The sequence below is a fragment of the Poecile atricapillus genome, chromosome 5, assembly GCF_030490865.1.
Source record: "Poecile atricapillus isolate bPoeAtr1 chromosome 5, bPoeAtr1.hap1, whole genome shotgun sequence".
In the NCBI taxonomy this organism is placed as follows: Eukaryota; Metazoa; Chordata; class Aves; order Passeriformes; family Paridae; genus Poecile; species Poecile atricapillus.
The window spans coordinates 28576531-28598189 of NC_081253.1; the positions used below are offsets into that span (position 1 = coordinate 28576531).

At 40.9% G+C, this 21659-nt stretch overlaps 1 protein-coding gene across 6 annotated transcripts in view; it reads right to left on the reverse strand.

Moving 5' to 3' along the window:
- The window catches only part of SLC39A10 (solute carrier family 39 member 10), a 50887-nt gene that overhangs the window by 14045 nt on the left and 15183 nt on the right, over positions 1-21659 (reverse strand). For 2 of the 6 annotated variants that reach the window (XM_058839707.1, XM_058839711.1), the window contains exons 2-3: positions 4342-5412; positions 3127-3328 (exon numbers count right to left, since the gene is read on the reverse strand). In XM_058839707.1, the coding sequence (XP_058695690.1) occupies positions 3127-3328; positions 4342-5403 (1264 nt within the window). In that variant the 5' untranslated portion in view covers positions 5404-5412. Of the gene's footprint in view, positions 1-3126; positions 3329-4341; positions 5413-6471; positions 6491-16661; positions 16817-17672; positions 17787-18045; positions 18167-21659 lie in introns of those variants that run through there. The other 4 variants (XM_058839705.1, XM_058839706.1, XM_058839708.1 and 1 more) reach the window with 4 other exon arrangements.

Below are 21659 nucleotides of genomic sequence, written 5' to 3' on the forward strand. Positions count from 1 at the left end.
CACAATTTGCCAACTTTAATGTAAGTTACAACTCCTGACTCAGAATCACTAACATTTCCACATTTCAGAGCACAATGTGACTTTCCTTGCATCTGTGAGGGTCCACAAGTAGGAGAAAACATCTTGGAAAATGGGGCAAAGTATAGGTGAGAGGACAAGAAAAGAGGAACAAATATGTTGTAGCTGCTCAGCGTCAGCATCAGGGTGAAACACCGCAAGAACTCTGTGCCAAACCCACTGTGGAGCAGATTTAGGCGACTTTGCCAATTGAAGTGTGGCTGCTGTAGTCTCCATCTGGTTCAACACCAAAGCTTACAACATCTGCTGCTTTAAATTTTATTTTGGGATATCTATTCTTACTAAGTCTGTGGCTGTCATTCCACAACATTGCATAAAAGCAAACAATCCAACTGAAATGCAAGGGGTGCAAGACTACATCCACTGGGAGAAGATGACTGCAAAAAGCTTTAGACAGTATGAGGTGTGCACTGACAGACATGAGAACTGAGACAGAGCAAAAGAGAACTGGTGACAGGGCAAAGTCTGCAGTCAGACGAGGAACTGAAAAACTGGTGTTGGAAAACAGGAATACAAAAGTAGGTCTAAAGTTGAGGCAGGACCCCGATGACTAAAATACTGCCACAGCCTTGACTGATCCCCACAGCACTTTAGCCATGTACCCTGGACTGACAGGCTCTGCTGAAAATCCAGCATATGTGGAGCTGTCCCTCAATGCCCAACCAAGCACGCAGGCACAAGCAGCCCAGATAAAAATGACACAGCCACTGGGCAGGACACTGCCCCCAAGCTGGACACTCTGGTGTTAAGTGCCAGGTTAGACGATCAACAGCCTTTCATGGAGAAAAATGGAAAGGCTAAAGTTTCACCTATCACAGGAGGTTTGGCAGATACACCTCTGAGGGGTTGAAATACTCCTATGGATGATACAGGACCTAAACATGGCATCATGATTAAGATAAGGCACATGAGATTAGAATATGGAATCTGCACCTCCCTCAGATCGAGCTCCAAGGAGCACTGGCATCTGCACAGGCAGAATTACAACATGTGCCTGATCTGAGACACTTCTAATCAACAGCTCTAAGTGATCTCCATCTTTAAACAAAACCCTCCCTGTTTACTTGTGTGACTTCTATTGGCTTCATTCATAGCAGGGTGTGCCTTTCCTTTTCAGCTGTTTAGGGGCCCCAGCGATGACAAAGCCCCTCTTCCAGCAGGGTACACTGTGAAAGCTCAGTTCTATGGAAGCCCTTGAGAATCCTCCATTAGAAGATGTCACAGAACTATCTGTGAATTACAGGAAGAAAACTCAACATGGCTTCATAAGTTTTTGGCTGTTAATTACATTATTTTTCTTTAGAAAACCACAGTAGCAGAGGTAATGGAAACCTCACAGGCTGGTATCAATGAACAGAAGCAATACTGGCCTGTTAAGATTGTTTGAAAGCTTTAACTAAAACTAAAGTCAACCACAGAAAGCTCATGTTTAAAAGTCACTGCATCCTCCTAATTTTGGTGAATACTTCTATTTAAAAATGTTTATATTAGCTCAGATGGGCACATGCTTTCATTTCAGTACACTCCTACAACCTATAGCTTAAGTTACTCTATGACTGACATTTGCCCTACACCTCCCACAACCCCCACATTCCAGTTAGGATTTGATATTTTTTGATTCACTTCCTTACATAAGAAGGGACAATTATGATTACATCAACCGAAATCTTGATGTAATTAATATAAGAGAATACAGGAAATTGTTATGCAGAATGATTTATCATAATCTAATCAAGCTGACCTGTTCTGCAGGTTACTGTTTGAAAGCCAGATCAATGAGTTAGAACCCAATTTTTTTTAACTAACTGGCAAAGGTGTTGTTTATACTCAAGGTATAAGATGCCATAAAACATGTTAAATGTTCACAATAAGCTTCACTAATTTTGCAAATTAAGTCTCTCAAAAAGTTAAAGGTCTTCAAGCTGAGTTATTAATGAACTCCCTTTCTCATTACAGAGAAATAAAATGCAATCTTTTAAAAAGAAGCACTCATCTGTAGAAGTTTCCTAATTAAACTGGTTCAAAGCAAGTGCAACATGACAGTTTTGTATAGGGTTTCAACATTTTAATTGGCAGAAAATGCTTAGAGCTGCTCTAGCAATGCTCTTGGTAATAAGGCAGGGGTCAGCTCTTCCTACACTGAGACCACACCACAAAGCAATTGCTGTTGTACAAAACACCCACTGTATCTGCTTTACAGCAATCTCTGAACAGCTAACAAGACAGCAGATGTGTCACTAGAGGAGATATAAGTCAATTATTCTAATGACTCTGCAATTGTTAAGAAAGATTACCAGCAATGCGTTCTCCCCAACAGTTATTAACATCTATGAGAATGCAGTTATTTCAAGCTTTACTCCTAATGATGCTAATATGCACCTATGCACTAATCCATATTCACATTACTAATACTTTCATTTTCAAAATACAGACATTATAACCAAGATTTTTGAGATTTTTATATTTTAATGCAACTAAACATCAACAGTCCCATTATAATTTATGAAAGATAGCAGTGGCAAACGTATTTAAAAAGTGATTTCAGTTATGAAATCACAACAATGGATTCTACCTTTAAAGTAACTGCTTTAATGGTAGTAAAGATATTTTAACTTAGAACTATGGTGATGGGAGGAAGTTTACTCAGTTTTATTCAAGGCACACACAAAAAAAATCAAAACTGGAAACAAGAGGATTTTGATGGAACACTTCTCATGTGCTTAGAGAGAAATAGTCAGAAAAGGGAAGTGTCAGAAATGGGAATTAAGATGCTCTAGTACTTCCTTAAGTCTATTTTTTTAAGTTCATCAAAAATTTGGCATGTCAATTCTGCAGACCCGTATCACTGCTAAAACATAAAAATAGTAAGACCTAAAATCTTATTTTCCAGTGAATGAACTGTGATGAAAGTGTTGTTCTCTATTCCTGAATTAATAGGTCCAGGTCAAATTTATTAAGAAATTTAGTGCCAAAGTAACACTGCAACTTTCCAACTTTTAGACAAACATATGGACCAGCTCAGTCCCACTAATTAAAAAAGATACCTACCTGATGCACCTGTTTTATCTTTATTCTCAATTGAAGCATTTTTACTTCTTGTAAAATCTTCCAGGTCATCATAATGTACAATACAAAGCCTTCTCTCAATCTGGTAGAGCAAAGCAGGGCACATGTACACGAAGAGCTCAGGAGATATTAGAGAGCTGGCTTCCAGACCATAGTACCGTAGCAACTGTGTGGCATTTAAGCACTGCAAGCAAATTGTACAAACAAATTAAATATAAAAGCATCTATTTTCACTTATGGAAAATACAGGGTATTATCTGAGAACACAAACAAAGCAGAAACATTGGACCCAACGTTCCACCAGCGCTAAAACATATTTTAAACTGATCTACGTGGTTTAGGAAAGAAAGAAACAGTAAAAATATCTGCACCACAAACTCGAGTCTCCCAACACCTACATAACTTCTGATAAATGTCAATGAAAAGCAGTCTCCATATTCTTTACATAGTACAAGCAATGAAGAAAGAGCAACAGGTGAAGAGTGGAAAGCTGTAAATCCAAAATAGGTTTTTCAACACTTCTGTTTACCTATCAACCTTCTGTGTTTTGAGTTTCTTTTTAATACAGTTTGAAACCTTGAACTCAGCACTCTCTCCATCCTTCCAGTTTAAAATTATGACAAGGTCCTGCATCTGTAGTTAACTGTAAGAGGAAGGGATTTATGGTGCTGACGGAAATAATGGATGCTGAAGGATAAAAGAGAAGAGCTTCTACTGAGAAGAGTGCTACTGAAGCTACACCTGAAATTGCTTCTTAATCTCTTAGGACAAAGACATCAGAAGTGTGCAGAAAAGATGCAGGTATTTTAGGAAAGAGCGTCTGTGCAGTTTTCAAAAATGTTAATGACCTCAGATTCAGAAAGAAGTCCAAATAAGGAGTGCGTGGTGGCATTTTTCCAGAATATTGGGAAGGGAAGAACCTCACCTGTAAGCAGGGTATATCAGAAAGCTTTATGGATCAACTGCATACAGATAAATAAGCATGACAATAGGTCTCTGGAAAAGATAAGTGATGGGCACACAGAAATGACAACTCATCAGCTCAGAACTGTGGCAGTGACCTCTAGAACTGTCACTCTGCTTACCTGTATTGCACTATGGTCCCAAACACGATCCTCGTTACTTGTGGGTATGCACCTTCAATTATGATGTGACAGCACTGAGAGTCAACTTACCAGCTCTCCATGTCATACTCACCTCTTCATGCTTGTGCTCGTCTTCGCTATGATCCTTGTGGCCACGTGCTGCAGGAAGAGCGTGTTTCCTCACGCTGATCTGCTTGTGCGAGGCCTCTCGCTTGCTGGTGTGGCGGTGCCCGGCGGCACTGCCCACACTGCCATCCTGGTGCCCGTGGCTGGCAGAGCGCTCACTGCTGTGCTCGTGGTGGTGCACGTGCAAGTGAGAGGCGTCATGGACGTGGTCATGTTTGTGAACCCGATTGTGCTCGTACTGGTCACCGGGATCGTGCTCCGGAGCATAATCCCACGTAGTGTCTCCCGACGTCTCGCTGATTTTCTTCTGCTTCTTCTTCTGTTTCCGCTGTTTCCGTTCTGGCTGATCCTGCGTGGTGTTTGTCTCTGTGGAAGGCTCGTGGCTCTGCTCCGCGTGGTCACCGTGACTGACGGAATCGTTGCGCGAGTGGCGCGTGCCGTTGTGCTCGTGCCGGTGCGGGCGCGAGTGGTGGTGGTGGTGACGGCGGCTTTGGTTATGAATGTGTTTGCCATCCTCCTTCACCGAGGGCACCGCTGTGTCTCTCTCAGCGTCACATCTGTGATTTCTCTTTGCAGACACACCAACTGTGGTCTGGTTTTCTGAATCTGAGTGGCTGTGGGCATGGTTACGAGGATGAAAATGCTTTCCTTCCTGTACTTCCAAAGCATACAAGTGAGAAACATGATCATGGCCAATATCATCATGATTTATCATCACTACTTTTACCTCTCCCAAACCAAGGCTAATCAACAGTTTTTCCAGGCCAAAAAAGGATAATCTTCCATTTTCACCGTAGCGATCAAAAATCTTTTCAATGTAGTATTTTTGTTCATTTTCTGCTTCCAACGTTGAAAATTTACTGGGCATAGATTCTGTTCCTCCATTCTGGAAGTATGATTCATTTGAGATCTGATAGTCATTATGGTCGTGTACACGATCCTTTTTGGGACCACTGTTATGTCCATCTCCGTGGCAATGATTGCACTGATGAAAAATAAATGTCAGCAAACAAATGATGCAAAATTTTGTGTGCATGTGTACCTTCATCTCTGTTTCCTACAAGAAACACAAAAGGAAGTGCTTAGCTGTAAAAGCAATCCCAATGTCAATTTATATGGCATATCAGTTTGGTACTTATGCCAACTGAATCACTCACACAACTTTTTACATACTGGCAGTAAAATAGCAATTGCTGTACTTTTACTGCAGAAATCATATTAATGTACTTTTCTTATCCAACAGTAAGAATGATTCTGTGTATTTTAGAGATGTGGTTTTACAAACCATACTTACAGAAGGCAATGGTAAGAAAAAGATTAACAACATTTATAGTCAGTCATATCAGAATATTTTTGTGCATATTTTCAGAGAGATCTATACTTATGATAACCTATAATATTGAAAATCTTGATAAAACACAAGCTACAAAATACTGAATATTATTTTAAAATAACAATGCTGTATTGTCCTGTTCACAGGGGTGACAGGCAGGTAATACTGCTGCAAACCCACAAACCATTTGTTCTCTTTTTTGCTGCTAAAGTGCCTCCACTGAACATACACTTATATGAACATACAATTCCCTATTTTGAAATTGCCCATTACCAATGTAAAAATAAGTTGTCATTAACCAACTTCAATGAATTGCTTAAATGTTCATATTTTTAGTTCTTTTCACTTACATTGGTGATCTACATGGACATCCATTTTTAACCAGGGTTATATGGAAAACACCTGCTTATGCAACTCAAAAAATACTGTTAATGCTGACAGCTGTCAAACTGAAAGCAGTTAGTGCTGATTTTTAGAAATTATATCATTGAGACAACGTGGATTTTAATTTAGCCTTACATGTAAAAAACTTGCAATTCAACACCAGGTTATGGAGGAGACACTGCCAAAGCTCATCTTGTGCTCAGAATTGAAAACAATTCACCATTTTACACTGCAGCAAATGCAAGGATATAAGGGGATGGGCAAAAGGCCAGCTGTGCTTTAAGCTCTTAACAGTGCCAGTGGTTTTATTTCCTGATGTGCACCGTGACTCAAGTGCTGCTGGCCCTACAGTCCCAGACAGTGACCTGCCCAGCACATCCTGAAGTGCCACTGACTCACATTGAGACAGGAGAAATCGGGTTGTCCTTCCCAAGTCCCCCACAGCTGCTCGCTAAAATGTGCTTTGTAAAACCAGCCAGGAGAGTGCTCTGCAGCAAACCACAAACATTTGAAGTCCGTATTACTTTCCCAAAATACCAGCCTGCTCTTTTGTGATTAAACACTTGCAACCACATTACTGCACACATACACACACTCAAAATCTGTTGGAAGCTCCAATACTAGTAACAGGTTGGCAGAGAAAAGAACTGCCTTCCAAAGACTTTTTATGGCAAATAAGTGTGTCAACACAGAAGACTGGGGAAAAACCTTTGTCCTGTTAACCTCTACAAATCCAAAATATGAAAATTCGCTTTTTATTGGAACTTCAAAAACTTAAAAAAAATTTAAAAAAACCAAAATTCTCTTTTGCATTGCTGTCCCGCTTGAAAATATAAGCCCAGAAGAATGAATATCTGTCAAATGGAGGCATCTGCATCAAAATTGATTCCATGGATTTCAGATAGGTCAATGGCTACTTGTTGTACATTAGTGGTTTATTTTTATAAGCAACTGTTCAATCATCAGTCTGGAATAACTACAGTTTATCTCCAGTTCAACCCCCTACATTCCAGTTACTGATTTCAGGGCTGTGATAAAACTTTTTCAAGTAGTTCAGTACAAGTTCATTCCCCAAACTTACTGAAATATTCTTTTCATATATTAATATGATAAGATAAGACACCTTTTCTCCCCTGTTGCCACATAATGGTAATACAATCAGAACAAGAAAAGTTAAATTATTCTCATTTAAACAAGCATGATCCAGACTGAAATATCTCTACCAGGAAATTCATGACCAAAGCATGCTCATAATCCTTTTCACAACCTCATGATCTTTTCCATGTGACTGTCTCATACAATACTACTAATACATTACTTGGAAACTTTAGTCATGCATCCCTAATTGTGGTGTTTAGCTTTGAATGGTACCTTTTCTCTATGCCCTAGTAGTAAAAATAGCTTGTAACCTATGACAGCGATTCATTGCTGAAAAACAAGAGCTGAGCAGTATCAAACCAGTTACTGGTTTCATCAATTACTTGTCTGTTTTCAGTTAAAACAGAAATAACCCTAGCCCGCTATTTCTGATCTTCTATTGTAAAATATTCTGTATCTTCCATTGCAAATCTTGTTACAGAACAGATACTTAAAAACCAAATGTGCCAATAATAAAAAGTTTCCAAAAGAACAACCAGAAAGAATTAATTCTTTCTTTTAAAATGAGCTCCATTATTCTCTAAGCAACTGGAAATAGCTGTCAAGTTTAACCTGTCAGGCAGTACTCATATGTGTATAACACTGGAAAGCTGAAGTCCAAGTTCTATACACTTCAGAGGCACAAAATTGTATATAGCTGATCTCATTATAGGAACATTAAGACTCTCAAATCCCTTCAAGAGAATATGCAAGGGCAGCCTGAGGACAAGGCTACACCGAAGTTGAAAAAGATTCTGCCTATTACTGCTGTCAGCCTTTGCCTAATTCTGTTCACTCACCCTGCTGCCTCCCCTCCTCGGCTCCTGAGGGGCAGGAACGCCATCCCGGGCAGCCGGGAGTGACAACTCCAAGCCATGGGTCAGTAATGAACTGCAGCACCTGTAAAGGGCACAGCTGAAACACCAGCACCTGCTGCACTTCCCTGAGCTGCAACAAGAACAGAGTCCTTCCCGACACCTCAGGCAGCGGGACAAGCCCACCCCACGCCAAGCTCCAAAATTAGAACGCGTCCATTTGCAGAAGCGTGTCCCACCAGAGGGCATTACAGAAAGGCACCTCATCCCCTCCCCACACAGCAGTGCAAGAGATCATTCCCAGCAAATGGAGAACTGATTGAACATCCACACACACACAGGCTGCAGGTGAAAGCACCTGGGCACTGCGTGAGCATTTGCCTTCTCTGCATGGGAAACCCAGCAAACCTCTCTGCAAACCACTGTCTGCCTAGGGTGTTTCAGCTACTTAAGCAAAGGCGCCTGTGATCAGAGCTGGGTTTGGTTTTGTTTCTTTTTAAAAGTTTTTTTTCCATTCAATTTCCCTTGGATTTCTGAAATTTATCCACAGTGTTTTCTATTTCAACTGTTCTTATATAGCACTTTATGCTTTAAAGCCGGGAATATGAACATGATTGTGGGGACATCTTTGTTTACCAACTGTTTCACTGAGACTAGAAAACTAGTTCAAGACTTAGGCTGCACTTAAAACAACAAACTTGGATTCAAATAACGTGGTCATAGAAAATTCAAACTCAAATGAAAGCCACATCTGTTATTCCAGCATTTGCAGCCCACATAGTACAGCATTTTTTCAGTGTACAATGCTGACTAGAATATTTTAAGTGCCCAACTTTCTTCCCCCTAACCCTTTTTCTTGTCTACTCCCAGCAATTTTAATAACCTGAAATATTTGTAATACAAATGCACTGATTTCTTCCCTTCCCACGCTCCTTCCCAAGTAATTTCAGTTTCACTCCCTTGTTGTTCAACTTTCTTATCCTAGTTTTTCTCTGAAGAATGCTCTGCTCATCTGTGAAAAACATCTTGACTCCTCTAAGTTACTCAGCTTGGATGCCACAGAGAGTGAAGTGCCTTAGCATGATTTCATGGGCAGCTCTGAGTTCCACACCAAACACGTGCTGCAGCTAAGGCAAGAGAGAGCCCAGAGAGACAAGGGGTGCTGAAAATAAGGACAAAGCAATATTCTTACCAAACGAAGGCATTCTCACTGTGAGGCTGTAAAAGTTCAGCATTTGTGTATTTCATGTCTATTAAGAACTTCTCAGAGTAACAGCTCTATGAGAAATGCCAATTTCTTAAAAAGAGAAATATTTCTTGAAATAAATTACTGACTACATGTAAGTTTTTCTTACAATTCCTAAAATTTAACTTCTTTTCTACATTGCAGGTATTTGCTCCAATGTACATGCAGGAGAGATAAATGCAGCTTCCCCCTCCATCCTGAACTGTGCAATACTTCACACAAATATTTAGTTCAAAAACAAGGCCAGAATCTGAAAATCCAAATGAACCTACTCTACATTTTTAAAATTTCATTTTTAAAGCAAATACTAGAATAAAAAGCCATATTAATCCAGCACACATCTTTAAGATAAATGATTTTTTAAAAAAGAAATGTGAAATTAATATATTGTTGTCACTGAAAGACATTTTAAGAAAGCCATAAACCCATTTTAACTAAATAAAAACAACCAGTTTTAATCAGTCATAAGCTGACATTAGCCTCTGCTAATGAAAACAGGAAAGCATGCTACAGATCAATAAAGTTAAAATTAACCATTTCTAACTTTAGTTCTCACCCATCTCCTGTATTTTCTTCCTTCTTCAATTTCAGTGAAACAGGTTTGTGGATTTCAGTAAAACTCATTCATTTGAAAACCTGAAGGCCAGTAGGAGGGGCACTTTGTAAGAACAGACCATTAACTAATTGATCCAAACCCTATTTGCTAAGTTAATACCAGATAAGACTTAAAGAGTACAGAAAGCATTTATGCATAACTGAACACACCATGAATACTTAAAATCTGAACTGTGAAGTATTTGAAAAGCCCAGTCCAAAGCATAACAAAATGATCTTGAACTAATACAGTAGCAATCTACTGGCTCAGGTATCCACAAAGAACATTTATTCTGAACATAAAAAACTGGACAGCCTTCTTCAAAGGGTCAGTTATTTGTAAGAAATTGCTGAATACAGTATCCTTCTCAGAGCTCAAAAGAATATAAAAACTTCACAATACTTGCAAGTTCAGTAAGTACTAGTTCTGCTCACTAATAATTAATTTGCAGTCTTTCATATATAAATTGGATGTAGTCCATGAAACACCTATCAATGCACAGAATTTATAACAGTGTTTTAGCTTTTGTGCCAATATTCTGTATTGAATATACTGTTCAATTAGATCCTATTAAGATACCAACCAGTGCTTGTAAGATTGAAATACTTGAAAAGATGGACCAGTTACAGCTGCATTTTAATATTTCATTTTTCTTCTGAAAGCAAGCAAATTGTTTTGGTTAGCATCAAGGCTGAAGTTCAACAAATATTTTCAGATGGTGTTGCACTTAAAGCAGCAGTGCTGCCTGCCCCCATTGCTTCACTCTCGTTCCTATTCCCACAGAATCATTTTTGGATGCCAGCACATTTGTTTGCTGATCTGTTCACAGCAGCTGTACAACTAGATTGTGCTGAAAAATCAGAATCATCCCAGAAAAAAAAAAAAAAAGATTATTTTCATGACAGGTTGCTTTTCCTATCTGGCTCACTCTGCAGCTGCACAAACATCACAGTCCACACAAAAAGAGAGCCACCTAGCTTTAGGTGGGAACACCAGTAACTGATCTGGTTGATCTGCTGTCTAGCAGAGTATTTTGACAGAGCACAAATAAAACAACTGGCCACCTCACAATGCACTCAAATAACATTAAAGCATATTTCCTACTGAAAGCCATTTGAGAATAATTTCTCCAACTTTCTCCTCAAAACAGAATATAACAATATTTCTAATAAAGTGTTAAAACCAGTTGCAGTACTTTTATTGTTCTTATAACTTACACCACTATTCATCCTTGCACTACACACTGTACTACTTATGGTATGTCAGAAGGCATTAAAGGCATGTCTTTGAGGAGTGTTTAATACCTACATCATTATAATAAACCTCTCTCCATCACTGCTACAATCCAAAAAGGAATTATGCATGCCTACTGCTAAGCCAATGACTTCTTTCACTTGAAAAAACCAGAAAAATAAATTTAGAAAAGCTGTCAATTATGGAAGTCCACTTAAACATGAAACTAAAGCATACTTCTCTTACATGTGCTATGCCAAATTAGTGCCCGATTGTGAAGGCCATTCCTAGAATGATGAGGTTTCAAATGATATACCACTGAATCAAATCTGCATTTTTAAATAAGAGATTTAGTTCATCAACCAACATCACAGACTTTTAGAAGGTGCTCAAATTCTTAGCAAACTTAGTCAAGAACAAACCAGGAGAACTTCTACTCTAAGACAGCATGCAGCTACTGGAACCAGTGACATCCTGAATTAGTGAGCTCCCAAACTTGTCTCTGTTCAGTAATTGTGGGGGACAAAGGAGTTTGTGAAGATGTCTTGGCAGATTCAGAAGTAACATTTAACCAGTCTGACAGGACATAAAATAGTTGTACATATTTCAACAGGCAAATCCACCAAGAAAATGTCCAGCTGAACCAATTAGTGTCATGTTCACATTCCAGGTGAGACCTCAGCAGAATCCATGCCATCTTCCAGCTATCACTTATTTTAACCAAGATTATTCTGAAAGCTCTACCTGGCTAATCATTACAGGTTTGTGTGATGATAGAGGCAACCATTCAAACTCATACAAATGGCTTCAAACATCACTCATCACGAACTATAAACCTTTCTGAGCAAGGTATTAACTTGGAAGAGACACAAGTTTAAGGTGATATAATGAGAATGTCGTTATTTAACACCCAGTATTACTCAGTGCAAGATCCGAGACAGAAGAGGGGCAAGGAAGCACTGTATTACTGGTACCATGTGAGGCAGAAATGTTAAGGGTCTGGCATTGCTTATTGTCAAGGGAAGTAAAGCTGAAGCAAACCATAAGTGCATGTCCAGAATAAAAAATTGCAGAGCAAGTGAGGCATCATTCTGGTATTTCACTATTATTCAATCACTGCTTGATTGAATACAAGGAACTCCTGTATGACATTTTTCGTAGGATATGGGCAGAATTCAGCAAAAAATGTGGGGTTTTCCCATTGTTGATATACATTCCTTTTATGTGTAGAACAATGTACTCCTCTACATGTTTCACATTGAGAATATTTTGTTTATAAGATATAATTAATCCTTTGTCTGATTTACTGTTAACAATTAAGCTACAGTAATGGAGAAAATTCCAGTAAATTACTTTATTTATAGAAACTCTCAAGATTTTCCACAAATAAGTGGCAATTTGCCTTTATCAACTTTATTCCTGTTTTAAGAACTCAAGAAATACAAGGCAAAGTATCATCTTCAACGACTGTGAAAGCATTTTACATCACTCAGCGTAACTGTTTGCTGCAATTAATTTGAATCACAAAGCTTGATACAAGGGAAACAATAGTAATTTTTTATATTTGCTGCATTGTTATTAAAACATCTCATTTTCACCTGTTCTTTTATGAGTCAGCATTAACCCCTCACATTCCTCTCCCTACTACTGAACATACATAACTAGCAAAAGCCAGCATAAGAATTTTCGCCTAAAGCCACCAAAAATGAACTTCTGGGTGTATCACACTCTGCAAGACACAGATGCATAAATTTAGACTACACACTTTTAAAAACTCAGTCTCTTGTTTGGAGTACAAAGACAGCAACTCAGCGAAAAAATGACTAGTTATGGGCATACTACAATGAAAAGCAAAATTTTGTATATACATCCTGCTGCAGCTACTGTGTATTTATTTACTGAATGTATGGTCTGGGAGCAAGTAGACCCTGTTAATATTGATGCTTTAAGTTTTAGCTTTCATTTTTTTTTTTATTCTGTGCTGTCCAGGTGTAGTTTTGAGCTTCATACTAAGTGTTAGTGAGCTCTCTTCACAGAGTAAGTAGACAAAACAATTCCTCTTTTAGTTTGATAGCAAGGACAGTCATTACAAGTTTCAGGCCCAAAAGCATAAACGGTGGACTGAAGAGAGAAAAAAAAGAAGGAACACACTTCATAATCTAAGATGCAATTGGACAATTAACCCAAATATGCAGACGGACCAAAACTTATAAAATCATTAATAAACAACACCTGAAAGAGCTCTTTATGCATGTGGTGCAAGTCACGTAATCTAGAGATCTGCATCTTTATACATAAATTGTATGACAACACCTGCCTGGAATTCCTGTTGGATTATAGTGGTCCTTATTAGGACCTGTGACTGGTAACCATTTCTAAAGCATTTATAACCTACATGCAGAAACACTGCAGAAAGTCTCTGTTTATTGTATTTACAATTTCATGCAAATTCTGCATAAAATTTCTTTCGTACATTCTTAATGTGAAGAGCATTTTATTTCACATATACATTTTATCTTACCTAACCAACCACGATGCAGACTGATGACTTTCAGACATGATCAGTTATGTATCAACTTCCAATATTACAAAGACTCTCCCAAATCTAGATTGGTTTAGCTACCTCAGTGACTTCAGAACTGCGCCTTTACCACTTAAGATATTATTCAGACCTATTCACACTTATTCAGAACTGTGCTTATCACTTAAGCACCAAATTGAACACTGATGCAATTTTCTGTATCTCCTAACAGTCCAGAAACTCTCTAGAGTTTTAAGTCCTCTGTTAATATTCCACATTTTTTACAGACAGGCTACTTTGTTTGATACTGACTTGTGATGTCAACACACAACAAAAAGAGATGTTTCTCTGACAAACTTCATGAGGCTACAGAGAAGGTGACAGCCAGATGAGAATGAAGCTCCTGGGTCACTGAGAGAGAAAGGACAACAGCTGAGTCACTCCTTCTCTGCAGCAATGGGAAAAGCAGCCAGGAAATGGAAAGAGAGATGAGGCAGCACAATGTGATAGGAGAACATTTCCAGTCTAACGAATCATGTCCCCCAGCACGGGAACAACACCCTACAAGTAATTCCAACATCCCCTTCTCAGTAGCTTTTGAGACTGACACCAGCAAACCATCATCTTCCAATTATTTTATGCTGCTTTCCAGCTTTCTGGATATTAAAACCTGTATAGACTTTGCACTATCACAAGAGATAATGAAAGTGACTTCAAACAAGTATTTTTTAACTTCTTTACTCTTCAGATTTTTATTACATCCAAAAAGCCTGGAGCAATGGCACTGATTCAATAGCACTAAAATACTATGAATAGGGGTACTGACGCAGCACATACCTTTCTTTCCTTTAGGAGGTTACACCGTGGCAGGACATGTTTTCCAGCATTTCAATCAGTTTTTGAAAATTAGAAAAAAAATGGTTTTATTAGCTTTGCCTAATTGGTACACATTTCCTTACCAGACCTTATTAGGTGTATTTCAAGTAATATCTCAGCTGTAATTAAAGTATGATGTAAGAGCAGTCTTAATTCTTTCTGCATTAAGTGTTACTTCAGGCCTTTATCAGCAAGATAAAATTACTCATTTCATTTCAGATAACTTCCCCCAAAGATAATACTTTTCAGATGATAAAATTGTTTTAAATAATTGCTATCTAAATTAAGTTGGACTCCCACAGTAAACCAGGAAGTTATATAGATTTTCTTCACATTAGAATAGAAATTGCTTCCCAAAAGGCATAAATTCTCAGTATTCACAGAACTCACCCTGCACCTAAAGCTCAATCCTGTGAAAAGTATGCCTGCCCAAGGAACAAAACTGCCATTAAACCTTCCTCCTCTGAAACGTCTGCTGGCATTTTAAAACGTGTTACAAAAAGTCAAGATGCATTTGACAATTCTGAAAACATCCTAAAAAATAATATGCTATGAAATACCAAGTGTTCCGAGATCACTGCTCATTGAACTGAGAAGAAAATAGAATGAGATTTTCCCATTCTGGTATCATTTTCCTTGCCGACACATGCAGTTGTGTCTGTCCATCCCTCCTACTGTCCAACAGTTTGTATAGGTGCCACCATCCTTCCACCAAGTTTCACCACAGTAAAGGACCAAATAGTAACTTACAGAAAAACTTTCACGTAGTTTGGCTTTTAAGTAGCTCGTGTAATTTTAATCAGCAATTCCATCTGATGAAAACACGTAAATGTTCTTGTGAATGTTGTCAAATTGATTTACTTTATCACTGATTTATCAAGTGCCCATCACACATTCAAAACAAACTTCCACTTCTGTAAAAACTGTGACAGAGACAGGAATAAGTCTTTACAATAGGCACAATCATGATCAAACGACATTGAAATTGGACAGCCAAGACAAACAAGTCCAAACATACTTCCTTTGGGACTATAGACAAGCTTGAAGTCCATGTGATCTGAGCACTACTTAAAAAGTTTTTTCAGACTTGAATGAGCCATTGCTTTGCAGAAAATGCATTATGAATTGAAAGAGTAAATTACAGTTGCTTGACTTACTTAGGGAAGAACAGGAAGAAAACCTATGCCATGTTGGATATATTAATTTTGCTATATGTACATATTTATCTCACTTGTGCAAGTCGAAGTAATGATGGTCAGCATGTGCTTTTTCACATCAGGTACACTTTCTAGGACACGTCTGAATTACCCGGATGATCCAATTTAATTAAATTATTTTCTTACAATGGGAAAAACATCTACCAGGACAAAGCCTGTGAGCACATCTGAGTAACTCTAAACCATAACTCTGCTGTAATTGCACGTTTTATGTGGATATATGCTGCAAACTTAATACCTGGCTTTTACGTAAGCCAATCTGGCAAGCACAAAGCCGTATACAAATATTAACCGAAAAAAAGCCCATAGTTTTGGAGGACTTTTTTTAAGTAGCCAGAATCTCCAGTCATACTGCCAATTCCAGATAGGTAACAGTGTATAACCCCTCTACACCCACCCGTGGACACTGATGTCATGCCCATATGGAACTGCCACCATTAATCTCATCAAACACACACAATTAATTCAGTCTATCTATCTAGGCTCTCTTCTCCTTTAGAAATAGACTGCATGGCTGCATACTTTTCTCTGAAGAATGACTTATGAAGCAGTTTAAAATAAAAATGCTGCAGTTACACACCACCACTAACCCAACTTTAACCATTAATCTAGCACAAGAATTTAGCTGGTAAAGTATAGTGACACTGCTCAATGTTCTTGGGGGACCACTGAGGTTTTTGCAGTTACTGTCTTACATTACCATGCCAGACTATTAACCTGTAGAGTAACCATTAGTCTCTCACTTTGGAGTTGCATAGTGTGCCTCAGTCCAAATTCCTATTTGCCTGCACATCTGAAGCAAAATGTGTCATTCAGCAAAGGAAATCAGAGTGCATTCTCTGTTCATGTCAAAATTAAAAAAAAATCATATACCTTTTCAATATAGGAAGTTTTCTATTTTTATGTCACTGTGTCAGTTACTGCTACCCAAAGGGATATAAGGACATACCCGCTGGAACATGCCAGGAATTACTTTTGTTAACTAGATGACAACTCCTTCCGCTCGTCTGAAAACTAACCAGGTCCTCCAGTGTGCATTTCTCAGTTCTGTGTCAGGCTCGAGGTTATCACAGGTTCCCTTGGTGTTACGGTACAAGATCCTACCTTAATAAAAAAAACACATCATGATTGCTACTTACAGACACACGGTGTTAGGAGTGCTAGAAACCCCAGGTATTTCTACTCCGGCAACTCTTGCTCAGAGTTTTAAGAGCTAGCCAGCATGAACACTTCTACAGAGAGGCCCAAAAACGACAAAGATAGATAGAGATTTAAAACAGCAATTTTATTCCGCAGTTTCAACGTTAAGTATATATTTCCAAAGGATGCAGCATAAACAGCAGTGATGGTTGAGAACAGAAAATCAATGTTCTTCGCTCATCATTTCTGTGTCTGTACAGCACAGCCACAAAGCCTCCTGGCCCTTCCGCCCTTACCCTTATTTAAGGTTACGTTCAGGTTACAGCCCGGCTGATTTTTCCGCAGCTGTTAACGCTAAATCCCAACCGTAAACCCCGCAAGATTTAATCGCGTGGCTTGTTCTTGATCCACCGCCCCGGTACTGCCCCCCAAATACCGCCAAGTCCTGCGGTGGTCCTTGGCGGATCCCGCAGGCCGCTCCGGCCCCGCAGCGCCTATGCCGGGCGGGCAGGGCCGGCACCTTCCCCCGCACCCGCGGCCTCCACGTGGCCGCACGGAGAGCGAGCGAGAGAGCTCGGCAGGGCCGGGGCGCGCCCGGAGCCGCACTCCCGGCAGGAAGGCTGCCAGAGGGAAGCGGGAGAGCGAGCACCGAGCAGCTCCGCGCGGCTCGAACCCGCCCGGCCACGGGGGCCCGCCGCCCCCCGACCCCGCCGCGCCCTGCCGCCCCCCTTTCTCTCTCCGCCCGAGCAGCCCAGGCAGCCGCGGCCCCGCCGCCACGTCCCGGGCCCCCGTTCCGGGCGCGGGGGCGGGGAGGATTTACCTGCCGCATGGTCGCCTCCCGAGCAGAGGAAGAAAGGGGGTGGGGGGGATGCGCCAGGGCCGCGGCGGCGCCTCGTGTTCCGCCGCCTCGGGGGCAGCGCGGGCGCGGCCCCCCCGCCCCCCGGCCCCGCGCCCACCCCGCGGCCCCGCGCCCCGCCGCCACGTGATGAGGCGGCCGCGCCGCCGCGCGCCCCTCTCGCCGCCCCGCATCGCGGGCGAGCCGCTGTCCGCTGCCGCCGCTCGGTCCCCGCCGCGGCTCCTCGCCCGCACCGCCGCCCCCCCGCCCCGGCGCGGCCCGGGCCGGCCGCCACCCGCTCCGCGGCGCCGGGCGGCTGTGGGGGAGGGCATGTAAACAAATGGGGTTTTATAGCTACCTCACTCGAGTGCCGTGTGCATCTCCCTCTCCGCTCGGTACCAAACCGCCGCGGCGCCTCCTCCTCCTCCTCCTGCCGCTCCGCCGGCGCTATTCACAGACCCGGCTACGCCGCGCTTGCCCTGCACACGCGGCCCCGCAGCCCGCGCTGCCCAATGCGCAGCCATTTCCTCCAGCGCTACGAAAGTGGCGTAGCGGCCCTGCCCGCCCGCCCCTCGCTGCGGCGGCTCCGCGCACGGCACGGCCGTGGCCGCGGGGCCCGGGCAGCGGCGGAGAGAGCCCCGCGGGCCCGGGGGAGCGCGGCCGCCGGCCCTGCCCCGGTCCGGGGAGCCCGGCCTGGGCGGCTCGGGGGGAGCCGGGCCGAGCTGTCGCCTCTGCAGCCGCCTGGGGAGAGGGTCCGTCAGCAACAACGGGGCGTTTCGTACCTTCCTGTCGAGGTACCTTCCAGGCCGAGGTGGGCACTAACCCCCGCTTATTTAACTCCAGAAACTCCTGTCAGGCTTGCTGATGCCACCAAAGCCTGCTCAGGCAATGAACGTCTCCCCATGCCGAGGTGGAGCCCCTCGTCACCACACATTTCATTCCTAGACAACAACTACAGAGCTAAATAAAGCCCCCAAACCAAACCGAAGCAAGCCTTCGGTAAATCAAAACCCTCGCTAGCTCAACACCGAGGATCAGGGGGCATTTCGGTTTTTAACCTAAGACATACAACATAGTGGAGTCTTTCACAACAAACCATATTTTAAAATAGACCAGCGTGTTTTGGAATGGTTATTTATAGAAAGCAACGTTCAAAGGCTGAAGCGCAGCTACAGGAACGTTTCAGATAAGTTTTAGGCTGTTTCATTTTTCTCTTGGAGAAATTTGCATAGAATTTCCACGACATTTTCTTCCAAAAATAACAAGTGTTTCCATTGCAGGCTTCAATCTAGAAGTCTGCTATGTATCTAGAAGTAAACCGACCTTCCCAGTATTTGTTAAGGATGCCCACGTTTGTTTTTTTTATATTACTGAATTGGAACTAATGTAATTATTTCTAGAAATGTTCCTTTGTTAAACCAGATGATTCACACCAGCACTGCCTTCCTTAAGTCTGGCCTGGCAGAGACAGAGTCCTATCTTATCCTGTTCTAGTCCTGTTTGAAGTCCAGGGCATATCCCAAGGTTATTCACCCCAAAAGCCTCCCAAAGTTACGTGATTTTTTTTTTTTTGCTTGGTGATGTGTAAAGGATTACTTCTGTTTGTTTAGCAACCAAAAGAAAGTTGTTACCCGTAAGAGTCCAAAAACCACATAAGCATTAAACTGAAGTCACAGTGCAACAGAAAACCAGAGCAAACTTTTCCAGATACGATAAATGTTCATTCTAATGCAGGTACTATAACAGACAAAGACACATAGACCTCTCAAATGACCTAAGATCACATCAGCTGTGTGCATTACAGTACACCAATTTTTTTGGTATGTGATGCTAAATCTTTTTGGAACTTTTCTGATTACTCTGTTGTTTGCCCATGAGGTTCACATCTCAGTGACAGAATTTATAATTTCATATCTCCTCCAATATCTTTTTCTCTCTTCAGTATTTATTTTTGGGGGAAAAAATAACACAATCCCTCTCATTTTTTTGCTGTGTGTCTGACCAAATCCATCACTAGAATATAAACCATGCTAGTCCAAAGTCAGTAGCTCACATCAAGTTTTAGGGACTGTTAAAAAGTGATTATGAGGTAGTATACCAAACTGTTGCTTCAGATCATTTTGTATGTTGATTTGAATGATTTTTATCTTGAAGCAGGTCTACCTCTCAGAATTTTAACACAGCAAATAAAGCACAGATCTGATTTTGATGTTGGTTATTAGGCATTTATAACAATGCCACTGTTGATCACTAGATGTGACTGATTTGTATTGCTGTTTGCTCTAGAAATAGATCTACCGAGTGGAAAAAAAAAAACCCTTTAACTTTTTTTTTTCCATGAGAGTTTATTCAGAGGGAATTGTACTCAGCAATATGGGGTTTTTTAGCTTTTTTGAGTAAAATTCAAGTAATGCAAAATCTCCTTAAAAGAAATCGAGAACTCTAAAAAGCAAAATACTGATGCTACACATTGACTTTCCAGAAACTCACCCAGCCAAGGTGTACCAATAAATAGATCTCTGTTAGTGGGCTCTCCTCCCTTCCAGCTGTTACCCACTCTAACATATATCTGTTCATTTTAAATCCAGAAGGGGCCATTAGCAGGCCTGCCAGCACTCTGCTAACATTTCCTGCTAACAAATGAGTCGCATTTGTAGTTTGAGTTAGAACATTCCCCGTCAGCATGCTCATGGCTTTCTCCTGATGTATTGAAAAGCCTGCTTGTAGAATATCTAGAATATTTCCCCCGTAGTTTTACTCTGTATCTTGCATTTAGGCTTCTTCTCACCAGTTTTAACCATACATCTTAGTGCAAGAACTGCACATCAGTATTCAAGGAAAAGAAAGTTGGACTTTCTATAACATAGGTTCAGAAACTCAAACCAAAAATTATTAGATCAGGCATTTACCATGAAGAAAAGCTGAGGAGTGTGTTTCCCAACTTTCTGTGCTGCAGGGAAGCTGGAACAGCAGAGCAGGGCAGCCAGCACTGCAAGAGTGCTGAGAGCTTGAGAAAACACAAATGTATGCAACAAACCCAGACTGACTTTTCAAGCTTCAAAAAGAATATGTTACCATACTTCTAGAACAGAACTGGTTTGCTTTTTTTTCCCCTCTTCTCTCACAGGGCACTTCCTCGCTGAGTGGCACTGCAGAGCACACACTCATATTTTGGGTAGAGGAAGGGAATATATATATATATACAGATCTCACACACTGATTTCCTGTCCCCCCCCTTGCAACAACCCAATTGCTGATGAGGGGTTAGAAGGTTGAAATGTATATGTATAAAAAAAGAAGTAATTTTTTTAGACAAATTATCAAAAAAAAAAAAAAAAAACAACCCACAAAACCCCAACAAAACCCAAAGCTTCTCAGTAATTCTGCACACAGAGTTAGCTCTTGCATCCTGATAGTGCCTCTGACTGTAAACAGAAGTAAGAGTCTTGTGAGTATTCCTTGGATAACTGGAACAGTAGTACTGAAAAATATTTTGACTGGGAGAAATTAATTTAGAAAGCTGGTAGTTGAAGGTGTACGCAAATCTTGTTATATAAGTGGGAGGAAAACGTCACTACTTGGTATCAAAATGAAGTTTTGTACCCCTCTGGCAAATTCAGCTGTGTTTGGTTGAAGAGCCCAACTTTATTTTCTTGCTTTTGAAATATTGATGTCTCATGAAAAAGCCAAGGTAATGGCTTGAAACATCAACTTCCTCCTTTTCTTCTAAATTGTTTTGTCCAAGATTTAATCAGAATTTAAGGCACTCTGAACGCTAACATAACGCTAACATGTTTGTGGCACATGTTACACACATTTTTTCTTTGCTGGTCTGTTTCTGTCTGCCTTTCATTCATTCTGAGAGCCTGAAACAAAGTCAGAAATGCTGTTTCTTCTATGACAATGACCAACAAGTATTGCTCAGTCCTGCTTGAGAAGTTCAGTATTAGAATTAACCTTGAGAATGGCTAA